This window comes from Rhineura floridana, chromosome 8 (assembly GCF_030035675.1).
Source record: "Rhineura floridana isolate rRhiFlo1 chromosome 8, rRhiFlo1.hap2, whole genome shotgun sequence".
Taxonomy (NCBI): Eukaryota; Metazoa; Chordata; class Lepidosauria; order Squamata; family Rhineuridae; genus Rhineura; species Rhineura floridana.
This window is the reverse complement of record NC_084487.1, coordinates 85,476,323-85,499,107: the sequence shown is the minus strand read 5'-3', so window position 1 is coordinate 85,499,107 and position 22,785 is coordinate 85,476,323. Positions and strand designations below refer to the sequence as shown.

Here is a 22,785-nt window from a genome sequence, read left to right as displayed (position 1 = left end):
CCTTGGGCACCAGCTTGCCCTGGGCCCTGGCACGCATGTGCACACACACATACACGCGTGCCCACGCCCAGGGCCAACCCCAGACAAACTGGAGCTCTTGGGTAAAAGCCTGCCCCAGGCTCCAGCGCTCCCCTTCCACAACTCTTGCACGGCAAGAGCTTCGGGGCTGCTCCATTCCCTTCCTTAACTTACCTTGTTCTGCAGTTGTGCATGCAGCGGTGCCCTTAAGAAAGATGGTGGCTGAGGTTTCCCTAAGGAGCTGAAGCCTCTGCCACCATCTTGGTTCATGGCAGGGATGCAAGCGCACAGCATGCATGTGTGCCATCAGCCAAGATGGCGGCAGAGGCTTCAGCGTCTTAGGAAAACCTCAGCTGCCATCTTTTTTAAGGGCACCGCTGCGTGTGCAACCACAGAACAAGGTAAGTTAAGGAAGGGAATGGCAGAGCCCCAAAGCTCTCGCCCTGCGATCCGCAGCAGCGACCCTGCTGTGAATCATGGAAGTGGAGCAGAGGGCCCCCCCAGGGGCTCCTGTAGCCTCAGGGGCCCTCTGTCCAGTGCCCCACCTGGCTGCCCCTTGGAACCAGCCCTGTTTCTAATAATTCACAAACTTCCATTTCAAAGCAGGGATTTAAAAATGGTTTACATCTTTAATGGTTTACATCTTATAATGAAAAAAAGTAAACTTTTTTTTACAGATGTTACTGGAACTGAGAATAGTTCATCAAGGCCATGGCAAAAGGCAGGGACATACAAATTGCTTTGGGGGCAGGTCTCAGCAGGCCCCATTGCTGTCACATGATGGCATCAATTTGGGCTCTAGGCTGGCAAAGTGATTTCCCTCCCACACCCTATTCTGCTCTGGCGGGCATGAGTTAAGCCTTGATGTTTCCTAGCCAGGTTGGCCTGTGCTAGGGATGTGTTGGAATTCTGCCCAATTTGGATTTGGTACTGAATTTTCCATTAATTCACTTATTCTCAATTGCTGAGGATCAGATTTTAATGTAGCAAATTTCCATGGTTAATTTTGAAAACAAACCTTTTTTTTAAAAAAATCTACCTCTAAAATATTGTTTTAAGAATGATAATGATTTATCAATACTTCCTTTAAAAATGTTTCCTCCAAATGGCAATATTTTTAAAGGAAATACCAATATTTCCGTTAAAAATATTGATAATATCAATATTTTTTCAGAGCAGAAAAACCCCATGGTTTGGGAAAAGCGGTGGCTAACAGACAAAGAATGAACTCGAATCAATGCCTGCCTGTTAAGTCTACAGAATGCCAATGGATCCCATCCCTAGCATGTGCATATCACCTGTATTTCTGAACTGCCAACATCCATTCCTACAGCCTTGAAAAGATTTCTGCAATGAGAGCAGGACTGGGCAACCTTTCCCCCCCATCAAGGGCTGAATTTTCCCATCAAGAGCCAGCAGCAGGCGGGTCCAGAAATGGCAGTGGGTGGGACCAGATGTACTTCACATTCTTTATCTCCCATCCCTCTTTTACCTGCTAAGTAACTCTTTCTCAACTGGTTACTTTTCTTTCCTGTGCAATGACTGATCCCATGCTGCTGTTAAGCTGTTTCCTAAGCAGCTAGGGGTGCGTGGATAATTTCCATCAACATTGTGGGAGGACGAGAGAAGATTGAAAAATATATGTCCTCCTTCTGGAATCTCCCTGTGCTGCTCAGTTGACAAGGAAACAGCTGAGAGTGGAAAAAAGGAGGCTGGACCGCAGAAAAATGTTAATCTTTATCTGGAGCCCTAACATCTTTTTGCTGCTTGGCTGATCAGGGGGAACGTATGTTGTGAGCCATGTAAGATTAAGCAGTGGCGAGAAGCAGCCTGGGAAGTGCAGATTGCACACTTCTGAGCTAGAGATGGGGTGGAGGCATGTTTCTTGGAGAGTATGCATGGGGACTGGAGTATGTGTATATTGCCCCATAGAATGTACAAAATATAGTCAAGGTATGCACATTCACCAAAGCCTGTTGAGTGTTATGCATAATGGCCAGAGAATGCACAAAATTCAGTTGAGATATTCACATTCCCCAAAGCTTGTCGGAGATTATGCATAATGGTTAGAGAATGTACAAAATTCAGTTGAGATATGAACATACCCCAAGGCCTGTTGGGAATTATGCGTAATAGCCAGAGAATGTACCAAAAGGCAGCTGAGATATGTAGATTTCCCAAGGCATGTTGGAGATTACGCATATTGGCCAGAGAATGTACAAAATGGAATTGAGATATGCACATTTGCCAAGCCTGTTGGAGACTGTGCAGAACGACTGCAGAATATACAAAATTCAGTCAATATATGCATTTTTACCAAGGCTTTTTGTAAATTATGTATATTTATTGGGAAATGTGCACAATTCCCTCTTCATGGGTGGATTATGTACACGTTCTCCACAAGGCCTGGAGAATATGCACAATGGCCAGTTATGCACATTAACTGCTCAACTTGAATTCCCCTTAACCTATACATACCATGCTCTGATAGTCTTTCATTTGGTTTACTGCAATATGCTGTACATGGCTCTGAAAAGAGCCTAGAAACTTCAGCTGATTTAATAAAGGGCAACAAGATTGTTAACTGGGACTGGCCAGTGGGGTTATATTATGCCAGTACTTCGCCATCTGCATAGACTTCCAGTCCACTTCCAGACCCAATTCAAAATGCTGGAGTAAATCTTTAAAGCCCTAAACAGCTTGGGGTAAGGTTACCTGAAGGATTCCTTTCTCTCACTTATACCTACCAAGTCCTTCAGATAATATTTTGAGGTCCTTCTCTGGTTGTCACCACCAAATGAGGTGCAATGGGTGGCTGCTAGATAAAATGCCTTTTCGGTGGTGGCACCTCAGTTGTGTAGTGCCCTCCATGGAAAGGCTCATCTGGCATCTACGTTATAGTCTTTTGGGCACTACAGGGAGACCTTTTTATTTTCCTAGGCATTTTAATCTTTCAAGCTCGTAATGTTTGTGGACCCTTTGTACTGATGTTATTCTCTGTTGCTGGTTTTATGCTGCTTTAAAGTTCATGTTTTTGTTTTATTTTGATATCTTACGGTGTTCATTTTTACTTGTAAATCACCCAAGGAATCTTTGTTTTTGTGTTGTACTGTATATAGTAATTTTTTTTAAAAGATGGAAAAGATGTATAGACAAAAGGAATATGCACTCAGTATTCTGATAACATCTGACACATATATAGGCGTACACACACTTCTGAACCATTTTTAAAAATCTAGGTGCATTCCTAAAGTTTAGCCAACCTTATCTTCTATATACCATTAGTGTGTGGGTTATGAGGTCAAGTGGACATGGAGAGACATTCTTGGTGGTTGCCTATCAAAAGTCTATTTCTCCCTCTTGGAGACTTGCCATTAGCTGAACCTGAGTATATTTTAGAAATGGTGTTTAAAAAATATGTAAAAAGCAGGTTGGGGTGGCTAAGGCTATAGTTGGATTATGGTGGAGTTTTAACATTGGTAAGATTTTATATTAAATTTACTGGTTGGCTTTTATAGAAGGGTTTTATATTGTTACTTTTCTGAGCAGTGGAATAGGACCAACTACTAACATAAAAATAAATAGAATAAAACAAAAGTAAATGTTGAAGTTCCATTTTTGTCCTAAGCAGCATTTCTGGTGAGTAAGTTTCAGTTTTACAAATAGCAACAAAACAATTACTGCTAAATCTTTCCTTATAACACAAAGGGCAAGTGATATATGCTGAAACAGATTTTAATGGAAATTTCTGTAACTGAAAACCAAAGCGAAGTGACCTACTATTACAGGCTAATAAGTGATAGGAGTTTTCAAAGGATGGAATATATTGGTGAATGAGGCAATCAATGTACATATTAGACATAGGTATGTGCTTAAAAGGAAAGGTGATCTTTTATGAATTTTAGAAAATAGCTTTGCTATCTAAGGAAGTTGATCAGAAGTTTACCACTTACAAAACCATCTTTACATTTCAAAATGAAAGTACCAGCAAAACTGCAGAACTGGAAGACAACTTCTAATAAGGTGGGGCAGAAGGGTGCATCTTATTTTTGGGATATTTTGATCCACACCTTTGGCATGTTGCTAATGTAATAAAGAGATAGAGCAAGCATGATAAAATGAGGATTTAGGCTTTTAAGTGGTAAAAATCACTCTAGGGTTTCTGAACCTTACACAGTTGTTTGAACTTTAATTAAACAGGTTTACAAGTAAGGGAAGAGAGACCAAGCTCATAAATGAGACAGCTATGCTTTGTAAATGAAGAAGAAAGCTAATTAAACCAAGCATAGCAGCATAAAATTAATTTTTAAAAGCACTTCCAGCATATTTGTAGTAAATCTTGCCATGGCTACTGCATATTTCTTAATAAGTTACTCTACAATTTTAACTTCAGCATGTTAGTGCCATGTTTTCCTAGCTAGGTAAGAAAATTGTATTTTTAGGCATTATGCTAATATTTGTTTCAGCACAATTAACTCTTTGAGCCCTTTGACAAAAGGGGAAGCACAATGCTAAGATGTGCAAATGCGTCTAAGAAATAGAATTCTCCTGGTTCTGATAAGAGTTGTATTTGAAGGCACCTCACTGTGCTCTGTGGTTTGATATGGATTCAGTGTAACCCAATCTATATTTTAAACTTAATGTGTAGCATGCAGCTACATCTCTGGATTTTCTTTTATTAATTACAGATACAGGAGGAGGCATTTGTTATCAGGATCACAGCACATGAGGGAAGATTTACCTTTCCCTTCTCAGAAGCCCTTCTGCCACCTCTGTGATGCTTAACAAAGAAAAAATCCCATTGGTGTCATTTTTTTTTTACTGGACAGTTTTATTGGGGGTAGGTGGGTTTGTAGTGGTGAGGGAAGGGATAGACCACCCCTTCATGCACACAGTGATCTTTGTATAATTTCATTTTGCCTAACTAGAAATGTAAATCAATTTCTGCTAATTAGTTTTCTCTGCTGATCCTTTCAGCATACTTGAGCAATTTGTGCGTAATAGAGAATAAAAGAAAAGAAGAAAAGGCATCAATTACAAAGAGAAAAGGAGAGATGGAGCCACATAAGTGCATATTTGAGACTTAGTTTCTGTTTTCCTTCCTTATTTCTAACAGATGCCATCTCTTGAATTGAGAAGCCCACTAACTCACTTGTAGGCTGAGAATTAACTTCCCTTACAGTGAGGAAAGAAATGGAAGACTTTGCAGAGTTGTTCTCATCCCTGGCATATGCACGCATGAAACTCAGCTGCTTACCGGCATTAGATTGTGTCTGGGTTTGTGTGCATAGCAACTGAAAAACAAAGCTCTGGTGGAACCCCTTTAAAGAGGCCTTTGCCTAAGTGTCTGTAGGAGAAAAATGTTGTGGGGTGTATAAAGAAAAGGAGAGTTGGGATTAAGAGCCATGTTGTAGCCTTGGGTGCCATTTTAGCTCTCTGTATTCTAGAGACCTGGGTGAAACAAAATCCTGGGTGAGGTGGAACACAAGGAGGTGAATTTCAAGAAAGCCTTGCTGGATCAGGCCAAAGGTCCATCTAGTTCAGCATCACATCTTCCACAGCATCTGAGAAGCCCACAAGCAAGACATGAAGTTAAGAATTCTCTCCTGTTGTTGCTCCCTGGCAACTCTTCTTGAGAAGCATACCGCCTCTGAAACCTGAAAACAGCATATGATGATCACAATTAGTTGTCGCTGCTAAACCTTTTCTTCAGAGGGGAAACCCCTTTTAAAACCAGGGTTAAGAATGGGAAACAAATGGAAGTTCATACTTCAGCTCCACAATCTGTCCAAGACAGGAGAGGTTTTGCTGTTGGGAGTGTGGGCCTGTCCCTGTGGCTTTTCAGTTTCTGTATTCTCCTTATCCAGCAAAGCTATTATCCTTTTGAAGAAGAAAGCTCTGTCCCAACCCTACAGGCTTTGAAGTGAGTGGCAAGTATCAAACACTTTTAAGTTTTCTTTAGACTGAAAGGGCAACATTTCTCAAGTTGATTTTCTATTTTCTGAGGAGCAGCAGCTTTGAGTTTCAGTAACTGCAAATGTCAAGAGTTCAGAATGGAAATAAAGAAGATCTATACCAAAACCAGAGACCCATCCATTCCAGGAAAGCCTTAGTAATGTTTACATTAATGAATGCAGATTCTACTTCTGTTAATAGACGTAAAGATGGTAAGTGAACAACTTCCCCTCTTTAGAACCATTTACTCATGCCGAGATGATTTGGTGAAGGCAAGGACTGCTGACGATTTGTGTGGTAAGTGCTTCTAAATATTATAGTCGAGGCTAGAATTACTCATCATGCAGACGTTATTTTTAGTATGTCCTGTGGTGAATGAATATGTCCATGGCATGTTTTCTGATGTCATTACCTTTACATATCTATGTGTATTTCTTGTGTTTTCTATGCTTTGGGGGTTTTGTTCTAGTGATGTGCCAAAACGTTTCCTTGTATTTCCACTCAACCATTCACCATCAATAAGAAAAAAATTGCATTCAAAAATTATCAAAGGGGCAGAGGAGAAAACATCAGTGACATTTTAATGGGTGGAGGGCAGGGTTTGCGTCATGTTTATGTTACTTTTGAGGCAGCTGAGGGGTGTTTGTTGAGTGTCCTTGTTTTCATTACTACAAGTCACTCTACAAGTCACCAGTGGTCTGCACAATGCAGCCTTCCTGAGTGCCTGTGCTTCAATTTTAAACCCAGAGGAAGACATCATAGGGTCACTCCTCCAATAAGGCATTTTCAGATCAGGAAGCCCTGGAGGTTGCCGGGTGATGCAGAAATGCTTACTTAGAAGGAGAAATGCACACACCACCTTCAGCCACCAGCCAGTGATAAACTCAAGATCTGCACCCAACAGCATTCTGAAGGAGTTCTTGGGTTGCCAGAGAATGAGGTAGAAAAATGGCAGCCTCTTTTGAGAAACTAGAGAATAGATTTAGGCACAATACTGTATTCTCTGTCTCTCCGTTACGGAACACATGCTATGTACATTACCTGAGGTTGGTAATCAGTAGCCATACAAATTTAACACACACACACATTTGCATTGATGTGGGTTTATATTTGAATGGAATAGAACAGGAAATCTATCTGCCTTTGCTTCCCATTTATTTGTTTCTGCCTTGTTGCACTATAAAATATTACTGACCTGGAATGGGGACAAGTTGTGCAGTTAGACAAACAAGGCATGAAAATGTATTTTATAAGAGTCCATAGATTTGTGATAAAGAATGCAACAGGAATGATACCCTTAGCTGGAACACAGTTCATTTAATTACACAGAAAGTAACTATGCTGCACATTTTACAGCAGTTGACATTTTAAGTACGTCTGTAAAGCGCATATTGAGCCTATAAAATATGTTTAAATACTCTTATCTCAATCTGGCGGCTCTTTGCGTGAACATGGGGCCAGTGTCAGAAAATGCTCAATCCACATGAAGCATTCCCTGTGTCTGCAATACTTCCATATGCAAATGAGAACTCTGAATAGTTCTGGAACATGGCCATTGGTTCCAGTCTGCAGAACATTGCTTCACTTTTTTATGTACCCTGTAGGGTTTTTCATTTTCCCTCTTTTGCTTTCTCATCGCTGCTCAGTATCATAAGCTGCCTTTGAAACTCATGAGAAAGAAAGAACATCTACAGTAGTTTTTAGATTAAACAAAATGCAGATTGGGTAGCAGACTTGTTTCAGAACGGGAAACAAAAGTCGTTGATGTGACATTCTAAGTACCTATAATTCTTTGTGTGATAGTTGCAATGGTTGGCAATATTTGAAATCTAAAAGTAAATTTGAACAATTTGTTTATTTACATATTAGGATTCCTACATTTTTCAAGCACAATACCGTTCCCAGCAAGCTATCCCTGGAAATAGGATTTGTGTCCCTTTGTTGAATGAAATACTTTCACTTACACTGAATATCTTTTTTTCTACTGAAAAATCTGTTTAGAAGTCATTTCAAATTTAATTTAGCCTCTTTATTTCAGCCTCTGACCCAATATTAAGAGTTATCAGTGACAAAAACCTTAGAATCACCTGACATTATGTCTGAATATATTGCTAGTTATTGGTCTCCAAAGCAGCTTTCCTCCCTTCTTTCTCCCATTATGATAAACAAGTAAACATTTCTTTATTTATTCAGTATTATTACAACTGATCCTTCCTATATTTCTGGAACACAGGTCAGCTAGAAAGCAGGGTAAATAAAGCACAAACAAACCGTAATTAAAACCACAAAATCACAATGAATCACATTAAAATCAGCAGTGATAAATATCTATATGGCCACTCGCAGAAATCAATGCCTTTTATGAACCAAATGCCAGGACAGATAAAAATGTCTTCAGCCTTAGTTTGAATATACCAAATATTATCTGGGAGGGAGAGCCATAAATGCGGTGCCACCACAGAGAATGCCCTGTCTCATGTCACAATCTTCCTAGCCTCTTCTATAGATGAGATGAGCAGGGCATCTCCTGCTGAACATAATGTATGGGGTCATTGGTATTGGAAAAGACCCTCCCGCAAATACTTGGGCCCCTAGTTGTTTAGGGCTTTATATGCTAATAGCATGACTTTGAATAGCTTATGGGCACTCAGCATAAAGGTTTCAGGATTGAGGTGATATCCCTTGTTGCTGTTCCCACTAACAACTGAGCAATAGCATTCTGCACTAGCTGCAGCTTCCAGACCATCTTCAAATGTAGCCCCATCAAGGGTGCATTGCAATAATCTATCTGGGATGTTATTAGAACATGAGGTACCAAGGCCAGGCTATCCCAATCCAGCAACAGCCGTAGCTGGACAACCAGCCAGAGCTAGGCATAGGTGCCCCTGCCACTGAGGCCACTTGGGTCTCTAGCAACAGATTGGGATGTAGAAGCACCCCAATCTTTCCCCCTGCTTCTTCACTGTGAGTGCCAATCTGTCTAGAACAGGCTGCCTCTCTAATTCCCAGACCCAGGACCCTCTGACCCACAGAACCTCCATCTTGTTGGCCTTCTGTTTCAGTTTATTGGCCCTCAATCTGCCCATCACTGCCTCCAGGCATTGATTCAGCACTTGCAGAACCTCTCCTGAGTCAGGTGGAATGAAGAGATAGAGATGGATGTCTTCTGTATATTGATGACACCGCACCCCAAAACTCTGAATGGCTCCCAGTGGGTTCATATAGGTGTTAATGCTATTTAAGATTGATTTTGGTGCTCCATATGAGTAATTAAATACAACAACTCTTATTTTTTAAATGATAGGAATTAGCAAAGTTACATTGATTCCAATAAAGGCAAACTGATTTTTACTCTCAGAAGATTGCTAGTGGTCAATAGCCCTTTTCATGTGTCTTCTCCCAAACATGTGAAGGGAACTACGGGAACACACAGGCTAGGTCTGCCCCTTCAGTAATGCCATGTGTGCTGGCAAAGCTCTTAAGCCATAACAAATTGGCTGAGTCTGAAGGGGGCAACCTTCATTACACAAAAGGTTTCCAATGTGTGGATGATTATCCAGGCCAATAGGTGTTCTCATTTCTGTGTTGGAAATCCTGTGTGCAGTTAAAGTGGCCCCCTTCAGACCTAACCAGACACATATCTGTTTGAGAGCATTGCCGATGTGTACAGTGTTATTGAGGAGGCAGAGGCAGTCCAGTGCTTTTCTGTGTTTAGCAGTGAATATCTGAATAGAGTTCAAGTTAATGTGCCAACTAATTGACATTGTCAAACAGGACAGCAGAGGTTTGTACAGTGTGTTTTATTTGTCCCAGGAGGGGGGGACCTAGTCCATGTGAAACTTTCCCACAGTAGGGATGATAAGTCACTCTACCTAACAGATATAAAGTTTGTACTGATCTTTTGTCGTTTTCCCTTAAGGTCTTCAAATGACTACTTCAGATATGTCAGCTAGTGATCTGCATGGATGGAATATAATGGTTAGCAATGGAGAGTAATGATTTTGTAATTGTCCCAAAATCAGATTTCCTTTTCATAACACACTCAGTATTTTCCATTGTGCTTTCCACCCACCCCATTTTTCTTTTTTAAAAAACACAACCCAGACTTGTTCTGCTCAGCTGTTCCAAGTTCACAGCAAGCCTCTTTTCATGTATTATTGTGAGCCATACAGTACCCCTTTCTCAAAACAAACGCCTTGTGCCAGTAGTTTCTGCCATGAATATTTAAAAGTCAAGGCAAAAATAAAAAATGGCCTATCGGTTACTGTGATGTTCCTGCTTGTAGGGTAAATATGGTAAGTGCTGTTTATATAGAAGACATATGGTAAGTAGAGTGAAAGAGGAGGGGGGAGTACATGAGCAGTAGAATGCTGGATGATTGGCTAAGCGTTTGAATGGCTGGGAGTATAAATGGAAGAATGACAGTTGAATCGGCGTGGATGTTAGTAGGTTGGAGAAGAAGGTGTTTGATGGATGGATGTTAGGGTGGAGAAGAAGGTGTTTGGTGGTGGATGTTGGGAGTGTGGAGAAAGAGGTGTTTGAGGGTGGAGGTCAGGAGTGTGGAGAAAGAGGGAGTTGGAGTTCTGATTAATAATAAGTCAAGTACAAAACAGGAATAGATGAAACCATACGCTTGTGAAACATTCTAAAACTAATCTTGTTATTTCTGATATTTAATAAATACTTATTTGGTTTACCAAAGGCCTGATCCTTGGCTGGGGGATATACATACCAGAAGGGAGGGCAAGGTAATTACCAAGGCTGAACAGAAACAGTATCTAAAGGTGGCAGCTGTGAAGGGAGGAATAATAACAGTTCAAGTATCCAGAGCAACCCAGAGTTGTATGCGTTATCTATAAAGATACAAGGGGGTTGGGAACAGCATAAGCATGCAGTCACAAAAGTAACCAGCTAGAGAGAGACTCAGGCAAAGTCTCTGGGAACATTGGTTATAGGACGTGACTGGTGGTGCTGCCGAGCAGGGGGATCTAGTGAGATCTGTGCTAGAGCGGAGTGAGAAACCATATAAAGGACGGTCTGGACTGGTGGTATCCCTGGTGGTGCCTAGTGAAACCTGACAGGGAGAACCAGGGGAGGGCGTCACAGTTACCACCTCTGTGATTTAGGAGGGATAAAAATGGAGTGCAGATATGAAGAACTCCAGGGAATTCCAGTACAGTAGATAAGAATCACTTGCATATTACTAACACGGAAGTGAATGGTTAACAGTCGCTGAACAGCTTTGTTCCCACCTCATTTGAGATGGTGATGTATTATAACCATTGCTCCATGGCCAGCACTGTGAGCATGATTCCCATATCTTTCATAATTTTATATTACACTGTTTTCTCTGCTAAAGTTTTGGTGTCTAAATGCAGAGATTCCCTATAGGCTAAAGTAGACAGAAGTGGGTAGAACTTTGGGATTCTGTCTTTTATTGAGCATGTTATGGTGCAATTATTTCTTAGATCAAACAGTTAAATATCTGTATCCCAATTCATTTGGTAATAATGAAAGTCCAAAGTAATTACGAAAACAAGGCGATCATTTTGTAGTGATAAGAAAGTACAAGAACTCTGTATCTTGAGTTGTATCAGCTTCACAGTGCAGAATTATTCATATGTAAATGTATCAAAGCATTTACTATTTCAATTACAAGTAAAGATAGTAATGATTTTTGACATCTTATAATTAGCTTTAAATATCGAATAAGAATCCACTCATGAAAAGGCTGGAATTGCACACAATTTTTTATTTGTCCCCTGAGGTAAAATGCCCTGATATTTTTCATGTCTTCATGCACTCTACAGGTATAACCAAAGTGAGGGAAGTCCTAGATGGCATTTTCTTACCTCTGGAAGAAAGGAGGTATTTTCCCCCTTGTGACTTGCCACAAACCTCCTATTGTATTACATCTGTGTAGACACTGCCAGCCCTACAGGATGTGTTAAAATCTGAGGTGTTTATGCCTTTCTACAAAACAAGAGCAATAGTGGTGCAAGTGCATGGTCATACCTGAAACATTGATTGATGTCAGGGCCAGGGTAAGGTAAGGCAGCAGATGCTGGGAGCAAGGGCAGCAGTAGCAGCCCTCTGGCTGTTCTTCCTAAGGCCTCTTGGCCATTCTCCTTCTTGGAATCAGAGAGCCGACCTGTGTATGCTACACTGCATGTCCTTGCCCTCTAAACTAGCCTGCTGCCTCAGATGGAGGACACTAGTGTTGACTTAAGATTCAGCTTGCTTCTGAATGTGGAGCTGGGAAGGGTCTCATATTGTCCTTCACCTTTGACACCAACCTGTCTTGGGCTGGGCCTAATTGAAGTGCAGTCTGGCTCTTCTCCCCCCCCCAGCGCCTGGGCTCCCCCTGCAAAAAAGTTGTCCCTGACAGTTGAGGGACCCTGTAGAACACTATGTGATGAGACATAGTGGGAGCTGCAGCAAGATGGGAACGTTGGGAGAATTCAGTGGGGCTGACTTTGTGAGAGAGATCTCTGAATCCAAGCTTATGTTTACTGAGGAATGTACTAGGAAAATAATCCATGTGTATCCAGGGGCTGCTTTGCACACACGTGGACTCCTATAATGCAACAGTGTTATGAGAAAAATAACAAGAGCTCATTTCTTTCTATCATTTTTCTAATTGCATGCTACAATGAACTGATTTTATTGTGGAGTAAAATAAAAGACAGGCTGGTATGGCATGTTTGAGACAGAAGATGTAGATTAAGCTGCTACAGTTTCAAATGGAGTTTGATGTACTCACTGGAGTAGCACAGATGTTATAAATAGTAGTCATGTGCTACTTTTTTGTTTCAATGTGATACTGAATAGTTTGGTTTTAATGATGATCAGATTAATCTAGGAGTCAAAAGGTAATAGAAAGTTGCTGATTACTTGAAAGATTTGTTAGATATTCTTGTTGAGATTTATTATTACGTTTGCTAGAGATAATTCTAAGAAATTTATAGCTTTTTCACATATCACCCCAGAGTAAGTTTTTGAGGGTTCATTAGTAACTCCAAGACAAACTAAGCAGGTTTCAAAATCCAGCAGAGCTTTGAAACAAGGCAGTGCTTGGAAAAGCATATGCAAGACATTTTTTTTTTACAATCAGTGAATCATTATGTTGTCTCATCAAGAAGGTACATATATGATTTCTAGGGCAGTTTGGCCTTGAGTGATTCTAATTTACTTCATTCAAAAAAAAAAAAGGAAAGGAAAGGGAGGGGGGAAAAGATCAAGGTCTCATTTTACTTCCATGCTTTGTTTGGGTTCTTTTCTCCCTGTATGGATTTTGATTTGCATCTAGAGCAAAATTAAGGTGAAATATGTGAGGCCATTTAGAATTTAAATTAATTCTATTTCAGCCTACTACATTTTCTATGAATATTCTTCAACACTGAAGAAACATGACTTTTCAAGTCTGCTTTCATCTCAACCTCCTATACATCCTACAATATTCAAGTAAAAGTTGTTCTTTGATCCACTGGCTTGTGTGAAGAGTGGTATCTCATGCCAAACATCATCTCACTTTACCTTCTCTTGTTCTCTCAGCTGACTCCCTTATAAGTCCATCTCTACTTAATCAAAAGTCATGCCATTTCTTTCCTCCCTTTTTGTTGTGTTCATCTGAGGGGGTCGCAAATCCTGAACAGGGCAAGGGACCCCATTGTTTGTGGGTTGTGAAGAGGACCTAGCATATGAATATGACAAAAATGTTTTGTTTTGTTTATCTGAGGATTGTAGGCGCTGAACAGGGCTAGGAACTGCATAGTTGTGTTGCGTTCTGAACAGGACCTAGCACGTGAATATCATAGAAATATGAAATAAGTGGGCTAGTAATGGGGCATATTTAAAAAGGAGCAAATTTCAGTGAAAACAGATGGGTTCATTTGAGAAGAATGCATGTAACTGTGTAAGGAAAATTATTTGTCTGTATGTTTGTATGTATGTAGTGTGATAATGATGATGATTTAAATTTATATCTTGTCCTTCCTCTAAGAAGGAGCCCAAGGCAGCAACCGCAAGAGACAAAAACACTAAAAAGATCTTAAACAAAACATCTTAAAAATTATTTGAAAACATTTTAAAAAACAATTCTATTATAAATGCAGTTTGGGTTAAGGTCTCTATTTAGAAGGCTTGTTAAAAGAGGAAGGTCTTTAGTAGGCACCTAAAAGGGAACAGAGATGCTGCCTGTCTAATATTTAAGGGGAGTGAACACATAGGCTGCAGTTTATTTTTATACCCCTCCCCCCACGCCAAAAAGAAATAAGCAGGATCCTGTAGATGAACTACGCACAGTTCATATTTGTGAGAGTACCATATTTGCAAGAGCTGGCATTGTGCCATTTGGTAGCAGGATTAAGCTTAAGCTATCACTGCATAGATACTGTTCCACACGGTATGGTCTTTGTATATGAGCAGCAGTTTCCTCTTTGCAGACTTTTCTTAGAGTGTATGTGGGTGGGTCTGGTGGCACTATGACCATTATGTACAGGATGACACTGTGAAGGCTGCAGTGGCAAAGAAAAACAATCACTGGTACCCAGCCTCCACATGTTTGCATTTTAATTCCTCCCATCTAAGTGCAGACATGTGCCCCCAACAGTGAACCAAAATGGCACATGAGTAGCATAGTGCTTGCTAATGAATAATGTATGGAGAGGTATGTCATGCTGTTTCCCTTTGTTCAGGTGAAGGTATCATTGAGAAGGTATCTCAGTGAATCTATAGATGAGCACCATGGCCACACACTCCTCCCTCACCCCACTTCCAGTAGTGGACAATGTGATGTGGAGGTAGAAGCACTACCTGACCTCCCAGGAGGTGAGTTGCTGATGCTTACTGGGCGGAGATTGGCTCCACCAATGTGTTTTCACTGTGCCGCCCTCCCAGCACCTCACCCCTCCCCTCCCCTCCCAGCCAGCAGCAGCAACTCATCTGCCAAGAGGTCAGGTATGCAAATCTGCCCCATCATGCCATTCACTACAGTCTTCTTCTCATTATGTGCTGGCTTCAGCAAGGACATCCTGATTTGCAGTAAACCTGAGTTCTCTGCTTTGTCTCAGCAAGGGAACTCTGGCTTAATGTCATTTAATAAAACAGGATAATATACCAGGATGAGATCCAGGATCTCTCTGACAAAGCCACTGCATGACAGGAGAAGGAAAGTGGAGGGGAGAGGGATAAGAACATAAGAAGAGCCTGCTGGATCAGGCCAGTGGCTCATCTAGTCCAGCATCCTGTTCTCACAGTGGCCAACCAGGTGCCTGGGGGAAGCCCGGAAGCAAGACCTGAGTGCAAGAACACTCTCCCCTCCTGAGGCTTCCGGGAACTGGTTTTCAGATGCATGCTGCCTCTGACTAGGGTGGCAGAGCACAGCCATCATGGCTAGTAGCCATTGATAGCCCTGTTCTCCATGAATTTGTCTAATCTTCTTTTAAAGGCATCCAAGTTGGTGGCTTTGGTGATGTGATGTCCCTGTATATATGATACTGTAAATACGGTAAGTGCGGGTTTATTAGAGTATATGTGGTAAGTAGACTGAGTGAGAGAGGGGAGTACATGGGTTGGAATGTTGGAGAATGTTGTATGATGATTGGCTGAGCGTTTGAGTGTCTGAAGGTATAAATGAGAAGATGACAGTTGAGAGAGATTGGGGTCGGTAGGTTGGTTCTGTGGGTTGGTTTTGGATAGGGTGGATTGGATTAGGCGGGTAGTGAGGCAGGTTATTGATGACTAAGAAACATAAAGAGTAACACATCTTATGAAACCACATGCTTGTTGACTATACCTTTAAGTAATCTTGTTATTCCCTGTGTATATAAATAAAGATTTCTTGGTTTACCAAAACACCTGATCCTTGGCTGGGTTTACACAGACCAGAAGGGTGGGCAGGGCATATACCAAGGTTGGGAAACAGTATCAGTGGTGGCAGCGGTGAAGAGATAGTGTAGCATCATCAGGCATCCAGAGCAACCCAGGGCTGTAATCTTTATAGACACAAAGATACAGGGGGGTTGAGGCCTGTAAGTGCACCCAGACACACAGTAGCAATAAGCCATGAGGAGACAAAGGCACAATCTCAAAGCAATATTGTTTACAGGGAGTGTCTGGTGGTGCTGCCTAGCAGTGGGATCTTGAGAGATCTTTGCTAGAGCCAGTGAGAGAACCATTTTGAGAGCAGGACCCTGAGGTGGGACCGTAACAAGGCTGTGACCACAGGAAGGGGCCTGACAAGGGACCATGGTGCTCATCCATATCTTCATAAACCAGTGTTTATTTGAAGTCATGGATGAATGTTCAGGCATGGCCAATGTGTAAAATGTATACTGAACATGTAACTGAAAAATACATGTCTATGTAGCAATAAATCAAGGAATAAGAATTTATAAGTGTCACATCTTTGTTCAGTAGCCTGGTTCATTTCACTGTAAATGTTGTCCAACATTTGCTGCTTAAAAATACAAAGCACAGAATGTGATACTAACCCATTTTATTAATTAAGAGCATTTTTGCTAATGTAACTAGTTATAGCAAGCAACTTGCCTTTTAAGCTTTATATTGAGTTACATGGCGCATTAAGGCAAATCAGGGGAAGTATTGAAATTACTTTAATTATATGGTTGTATAAACTTATACTCTAATACATGGTGGCCTTGCAGAATTGTTTTTTTTAGGAAATAAAAGAACATTTTGAACTATTCAATTCACAAAAATGATTTAAGCAGCAAGGCAACAAATTAGTTTGACGACTGTTCATTTCTGTTATGTCCATGTTGTCAGAAACGAAGGGTCTAGGTAAGAAAACAGCTTAGAACTGATTTACAAAAGCAAATAACATGAGTTAACCCCTGGTATATTTAAAAGCATAGAATCGTAGAGATGGAAGGAGCCTATAAGGCCATCTAGTCCAACCTCCAAATTAAAGCATACCTGACAGGTGGCTGTCCAGCTGCCTTTTGAATGCCTCCAGTGTGGGAGAGCCCAACACATCCCTAGGTAATTGATTCCATTGTTGTACTGCTCCAACAGAAAGTTTTTTTTCCTGATATTCAGTTGAAATCTGGCTTCCTGTAACTTGAGCCCATTTTTCCAAGTCCTGCACTCTGGGACAATCGAGAAGAGACCCTGGCTCTCCTCTGTCTGGCAACCTCTCAAGCACTTGAAAAGTGCTGTCATATCTCCCCTTCTCAAGGCTAAATGTGCCCAGTTCTTTCAGTCTCTCCTCATAGGGTTCTGTTTCTAGTCCCCTGATCATCCTCATTGCCCTTTGTGATGATCCTGTATTAGTGTAAATAGGGTAAGTGCTGTTTGTATAGGAGATACATGGTAAGTGGAATGAAAGAGGAGGGGGAGTGAATGGGCAGTAGAATGCGGGATGATTGGCTGAGTGTTTAAAATGGCTGAGCATATAAAAGGAAGAGTGACAGTGGAATCTGAGTGGTGGATGTGATGTGATGAAAGTGAGTGGGTTGTTTTGGTGGGTTTTAGAGAGTTGTTTGCCAGGAGAACGTGGAGAAGGAGGGGAGTGGAGTTCGGATTAGTATTAGATAAAACCATATGCTTATGTGCCTTATGAAGAAATCTTGTTATCTTTGTTATATCTAATAAAAACTATATTTGGTTTACCGAAGGCCTGATCCTTGGCTGGGGTTTCACAGACCAGAAGGGAGGGTAAGGTAATGACCAAGGCTGAAGGGAAACTGTAACAAATGGTGGCAGCGGTGAAGAGAATAACACCACAAGTATTCTGAGTCTCTGGGAATACTGGTATTAGGACGTGACTGGTGGTGCTGCCTAGCAGGGGGATCTGTTGAGATCTGTGCTAGAGCGGGGAGAGAAACCATAAAAAAGGACAGTCCGGACTGGTGGAGTCCCTGGTGGTGCCTAGTGACAGGCAGTAGCCACGAGCAGGTAGGAACCTGACAGGGAGAGCCAGGGAAGGGCGTCACACCCTTCTCTGACACTATTCCAATTTGTCTGCATCCTTCTTAACATGTGGTGTCCAGAACTGGGCACAGTACTCAAGATGAGGCCTAACCAGGGCCGAATAGAGGAAAACCAATACCTAACACAATTTGAAAACTATACTTCCATTAATGCAGCCTAAAATAGCATTTGCCTTTTTTGAAGCCACATCACACTGTTGGCCCATATTCAGCTTGTGATCAACAACAATCCCAAGAACGTTCTTGCATGTAGTATTGCTAAGCCAAGTATCCCACATCTTATAACTGTGCATTTGGTTTCTTTTTCCTAGGTGTAGAACTTTGCACTTATGCCAGTAAATTTCATTCTGTTGTTTTCAGTCCAGCCTCTCAAGATCCCTTTGAATTTTGTTTCTGTCTTCCAAGGTATTAGCTACCCCTCTGCAAATTTGATAAGCATTTCCAAGTCATTAATAAAAATGTTGAAGGTCACAGGGCCCAGGACCAAGCCCTACGGTACCCTGCTCGTTTCCTCCCCCCAGTTTGAGAAGGAACCATTGATAAGCACTCTTAGAGTACAATTCTGTAGCCAACTGTGGATCATAGAATCATAGAATAGTAGGGTTGGAAGGGGCCTATAAGGCCATCAAGTCCAACCCCCTGCTCAATGCAGGAATCCAAATCAAAGCATTCCCAACAGATGGCTATCAAGCTGCCTCTTGAATGCTTCCAGTGTCAGAGAGCCCACTACCTCTCTAGGTAATTGGTTCCATTGTCGTACGGCTCTAACAGAGGACGTTTTTTCCTGATGTTCAGGCGAAATCTGGTTTCCTGCAACTTGAGCCCATTATTCTATGTCCTGCACTCTGGGACAATCGAGAAGAGATCCCGGCCCTCTGTGTGACAACCTTTCATGTACTTGAAGAGTGCTATCATATCTCCCCTCAGTCTTCTCTTTTCCAGGCTAAACATGCCCAGTTCTTTCAGTCTCTCCTCATAAGGCTTTGTTTCCAGTCCTCTGATCATCCTTGTTGCCCTCCTCTGAACCCGTTCCAGTTTGTCTGCATCCTTCTTGAAGTGCGGAGACCAGAACTGGATGCAGTACTCAAGATGAGGCCTAACTAGTGCTGAATAGAGGGGAACTAACACTTCACACGATTTGGAAACTATAATTCTGTTAATGCAGCCTAATACAGCATTTGCCTTTTTTGCAGCCACATCATACTGTTGGCTCATATTCGGCTTGTGATCAAGGATAGTTCCAAGATCCTTCTCACATGTCATATTGCTGAGCCAAGTATCTCCCATCTTATAACTGTGCATTTGGTTTCTTTTTCCTAAGTGTAGAACTTTGCATTTATCCCTGTTGAATTTCATTCTGTTGTTTTCAGCCCAATGCTCCAGCCTATCAAGGTCCCTTTGAATTTTGTTTGTCTTCCACAGTATTAGCTGTGCCCTCATTTTTGTATCATCTGCAAATTTGATAAGCATGCTCTGTACCTTCTCATCCAAGTTGTTAATAAAAATGTTGAAGAGCACTGGGCCCAGGACCGAACCCTGTGGTACCCCACTCGTTACTTCTGCCCAGTTTGAGAAGGAACCATTGATAAGCACTCTTTGAGTTACGATCCTTCAGTACTCTAGGATGCAGTTTATTGGGCCCTGCCGATTTGAACTCATTCAAAGTGATGCGGTATTCCTTGATGGTTTGTCTATCAAGCTCAAGCTCCAATCCTGCCCCTTCTACTTCATGTTTCCCGGGAGGGTCAAAGACCCTTCTTTGGGAGAAGACTGAACCAAAGTAGGAATTGAGCACTTCTGCCTTTTCTTTGTCATCTATTGTCATTTTGCCATCCTCATTGAGTAGCTGTGCCACCATTTCTTTTCTCTGTCTTTTACTATGGACGTACCTGAAGAAAGCTTTTTTGTTTCTTTTAGCATCTCTCGCTAACCTCAGCTCATTCTCAGCTTTAGCCTTACTGATGTCATCCCTGTAATTCTGTGATACCTGCCTGTACTCTTCCTTTGTGGCTTGGCCTTCTTTCCACTTCCTGGATGTGTCCTTTTTTGTTTTCAGATAATCTCTAAGCTGTTTGTGAAGCCACATTGGCTTCTTCTGTTGTTTTCCCCCCTTTTTTCCTTGTTGGAATTGCTTGCCATTACACTTTAAGAATTTCCTTTTTTAGAAACTCCCACCCATCTTGGATTCCTTTTCTCATTAGGGTGGCTTGCCATGGAACTGTACTTACAATTGTTCTGAGTCTATTAAAATCAACTTTCCTGAAGTCCAGGGTGCGCGTATGGCTACTCTCAGCTTTTGCTTCTGTTAAAATCAAGAATTCAAGTATGGTGTGGTCACTTTCCCCCAGAGTTCCCATAACTGCCACTTCATCCACCAGTCAGAAATTTATTGGAGGGGCCGTGTTTGGCAGAATTTGTCTCCCAACAGATATCGGGATAATTGAAGTCTCCCATTACTACTACATCATGACTCGTCAAAACATTGGCAATTTGCTTTTCAAAAGTTTCATTCTCATCTTCTCCTTGATTGGGTGGTTGGTAGTAGATTCCAAGCACCACATTCCTTTTATTACTTGCCCCATTAATTTTAATTCAGATACTCTTGGTGGAGCTACCAAGCTCATCTTCCTTTATTTCTGTGCTGGCATATATATTTTTAAGATAGAGCACATCTCCACCTCCCTTTCTATTCCTTCTGTTCTTTTTGAACAAGTGATATCCTTCAATTGCTGTATTCCAGTCATGGGAGTCATCCCACCAAGTTTCAGTTATACCTATCAAGTCGTAATTGCCCTCCTGTATTAAGAGTTCAAGTTTGTTCTGCTTGTTTCCCATGCTCTGTGCATTAGTATACAGCCATCCAAAACCATGTGATTTATGGCCTGGATTCCTTACATTTTTCTGAGGACAGTTACTGGGCCCTATTAGAGCCGATCTCTCTGTTCCCGTTACTGTGCACAAGTCTTCATCAGTCGTTACCACCAATTTTACATCTCCCTCCCCCTTAGAATTTAGTTTAAAGCCCTCCTGATGAACTTCTCCATGCTGTGGCCAAACACATTCTTCCCAGTCCTTGTGAGATGCAACCCATCACTTGCAAGTATTCCATCTTCCAGGAAGCATAGCCAATGGTCCCAGATTCCAAATCTCTCACTTCGGCACCACCTTTGAAGCCATTCATTCACACTGAGTATTTTTCTTTCCCTTTCTACTCCTCTTCTGAGTACTGGAAGGATGGATGAAAAAAACTATCTGGGCCCACCTGATAGTTGTTCCATCCAGCCTACATTTAGCTAGCTTGTAATCAGAATATCATGGGACACTTTGTCAAATGCTTTGCTGAAGTGGAGATATATTATTTCCACAGCATTCCCATAATCTATGAAGGAGGTTACCAGATCAAAAAATGAGAAAAGATTAGTCTGGCAGGATTTGTTCTTCATAAATCCATGCTGGCTTCTAGGAATCACTGCAGTGATCACTGCATTGTTTTAAAGGTGCTTACAGATTGACCGCTCTATAATCTGCTCCAGAATTTTTCCAGGGATCGATGTCAGGCTGACTGGTCTGTAGTTCCCAGATTCCTCCTTTTTGCCCTTTCTGAAGATAGAAACAACATTAGCCCTCCCCAGTCACCTGGCACTAAACCTATATTCCACAATTTTGCAAAGATAATAGACAGTTGTTCTGAGAGTTCTTCAGCCAGTTCCTTCAATAGTCTAGGATGCAGTTCATCATGCCCTGGAGATCTGAACTCATACAAAGTGATTAGGTATTTCTTGATCATTTGTCTATGAATATCAAGCTGCAATCCTGCCTCTTCAGCTTCACAATTGCCAGGAGGGCCATAGACCCTCCTTTGGGAGAAGACCGAGCCAAAGTAGTAATTTAACATTTCTGCCTTTTTTTGGTCATCTATTGTCATTTTGCCATCCTCATTGAGTAGCTGTACCACCATTTCTTTTCTTTGTCTTTTACTATGGATGTACCTGAAGAAAGCTTTTTTGTTGCTTTTGGCATCTCTTGCTAACCTCAGCTCACTCTCAGCTTTAGCCTTCCTGATGCCATCTCTGCAATTCCGTGCTACCTATCTGTACTCTTCCTTTGTTGTCTGGCCTGCTTTCCAATTCCTCTCTGTGCCCTTTTTTGTTTTCAGGTCATCTCTAAGCTTTCTGTGAAGCCATCTTGGCTTCTTCTGCTGTCTTTTTTTTCCTTGACAAAATTGTTTGCCATTGTGCCTTAAGAATGTCCTTTTTTAGAAACTCCCACCCATCTTGGTGAAATAAAAGGAATATGGAAGCAATACACTGAAGAACTCTATAAAAGAGATGCCAGGATCTCAGATTCATTCACGGAGGAACCATATGATGAAGAACCAGAAATGTTAGCATGTGAGGTGAAAGCTTTTTTAAAAATACCTTGAAGAAACAAACCACCAGGAACAGATGTCATACCAGTAGAGTTGCTACAAGCTACTGAGACTGAATCTGTCCAAATTGTGACAAAAATGTGTCAACAAATATGGAAAACTAAACAATGGCTAAATAACTGGGTGTTAGAATGAATTAAACCAAAACTATCACTAGAAGCTAAAATGATGAAACCGAGGTTATCATACTTTGGACACATAATGAAAAGACATGATTCAGTAGAAAAGACAATGATGCTGGGAAAAACAGAAGGGAGTAGAAAAAGAGGAAGACCAAACAAGAGATGGATTGATTCCATAAAGGAAGCCACAGACCTGAACTTACAACGTCTGAACAGGGTGGTTCACGACAGATGCTACTGGAGGCCGCTGATTCATAGGGTTGCCATAAGTCGTAATCAACTTGAAGGCACATAACAACAACAATTC

The 22,785-nt window shown here is 41.4% G+C and overlaps 1 protein-coding gene across 20 annotated transcripts in view; it reads left to right on the top strand.

The window, feature by feature from the left end:
• The window catches only part of IMMP2L (inner mitochondrial membrane peptidase subunit 2), a 797,369-nt gene that overhangs the window by 523,806 nt on the left and 250,778 nt on the right, over positions 1 to 22,785 (top strand). The window contains exon 5 of one of the 20 annotated variants that reach the window (XM_061639984.1): positions 5,466 to 5,941. The exons of 17 other annotated variants lie outside the window; for them this stretch is intronic. In XM_061639984.1, the coding sequence (XP_061495968.1) occupies positions 5,466 to 5,514 (49 nt within the window). In that variant the 3' untranslated portion in view covers positions 5,515 to 5,941. 2 more of the 20 variants (XM_061639989.1, XM_061639990.1) reach the window with 2 other exon arrangements.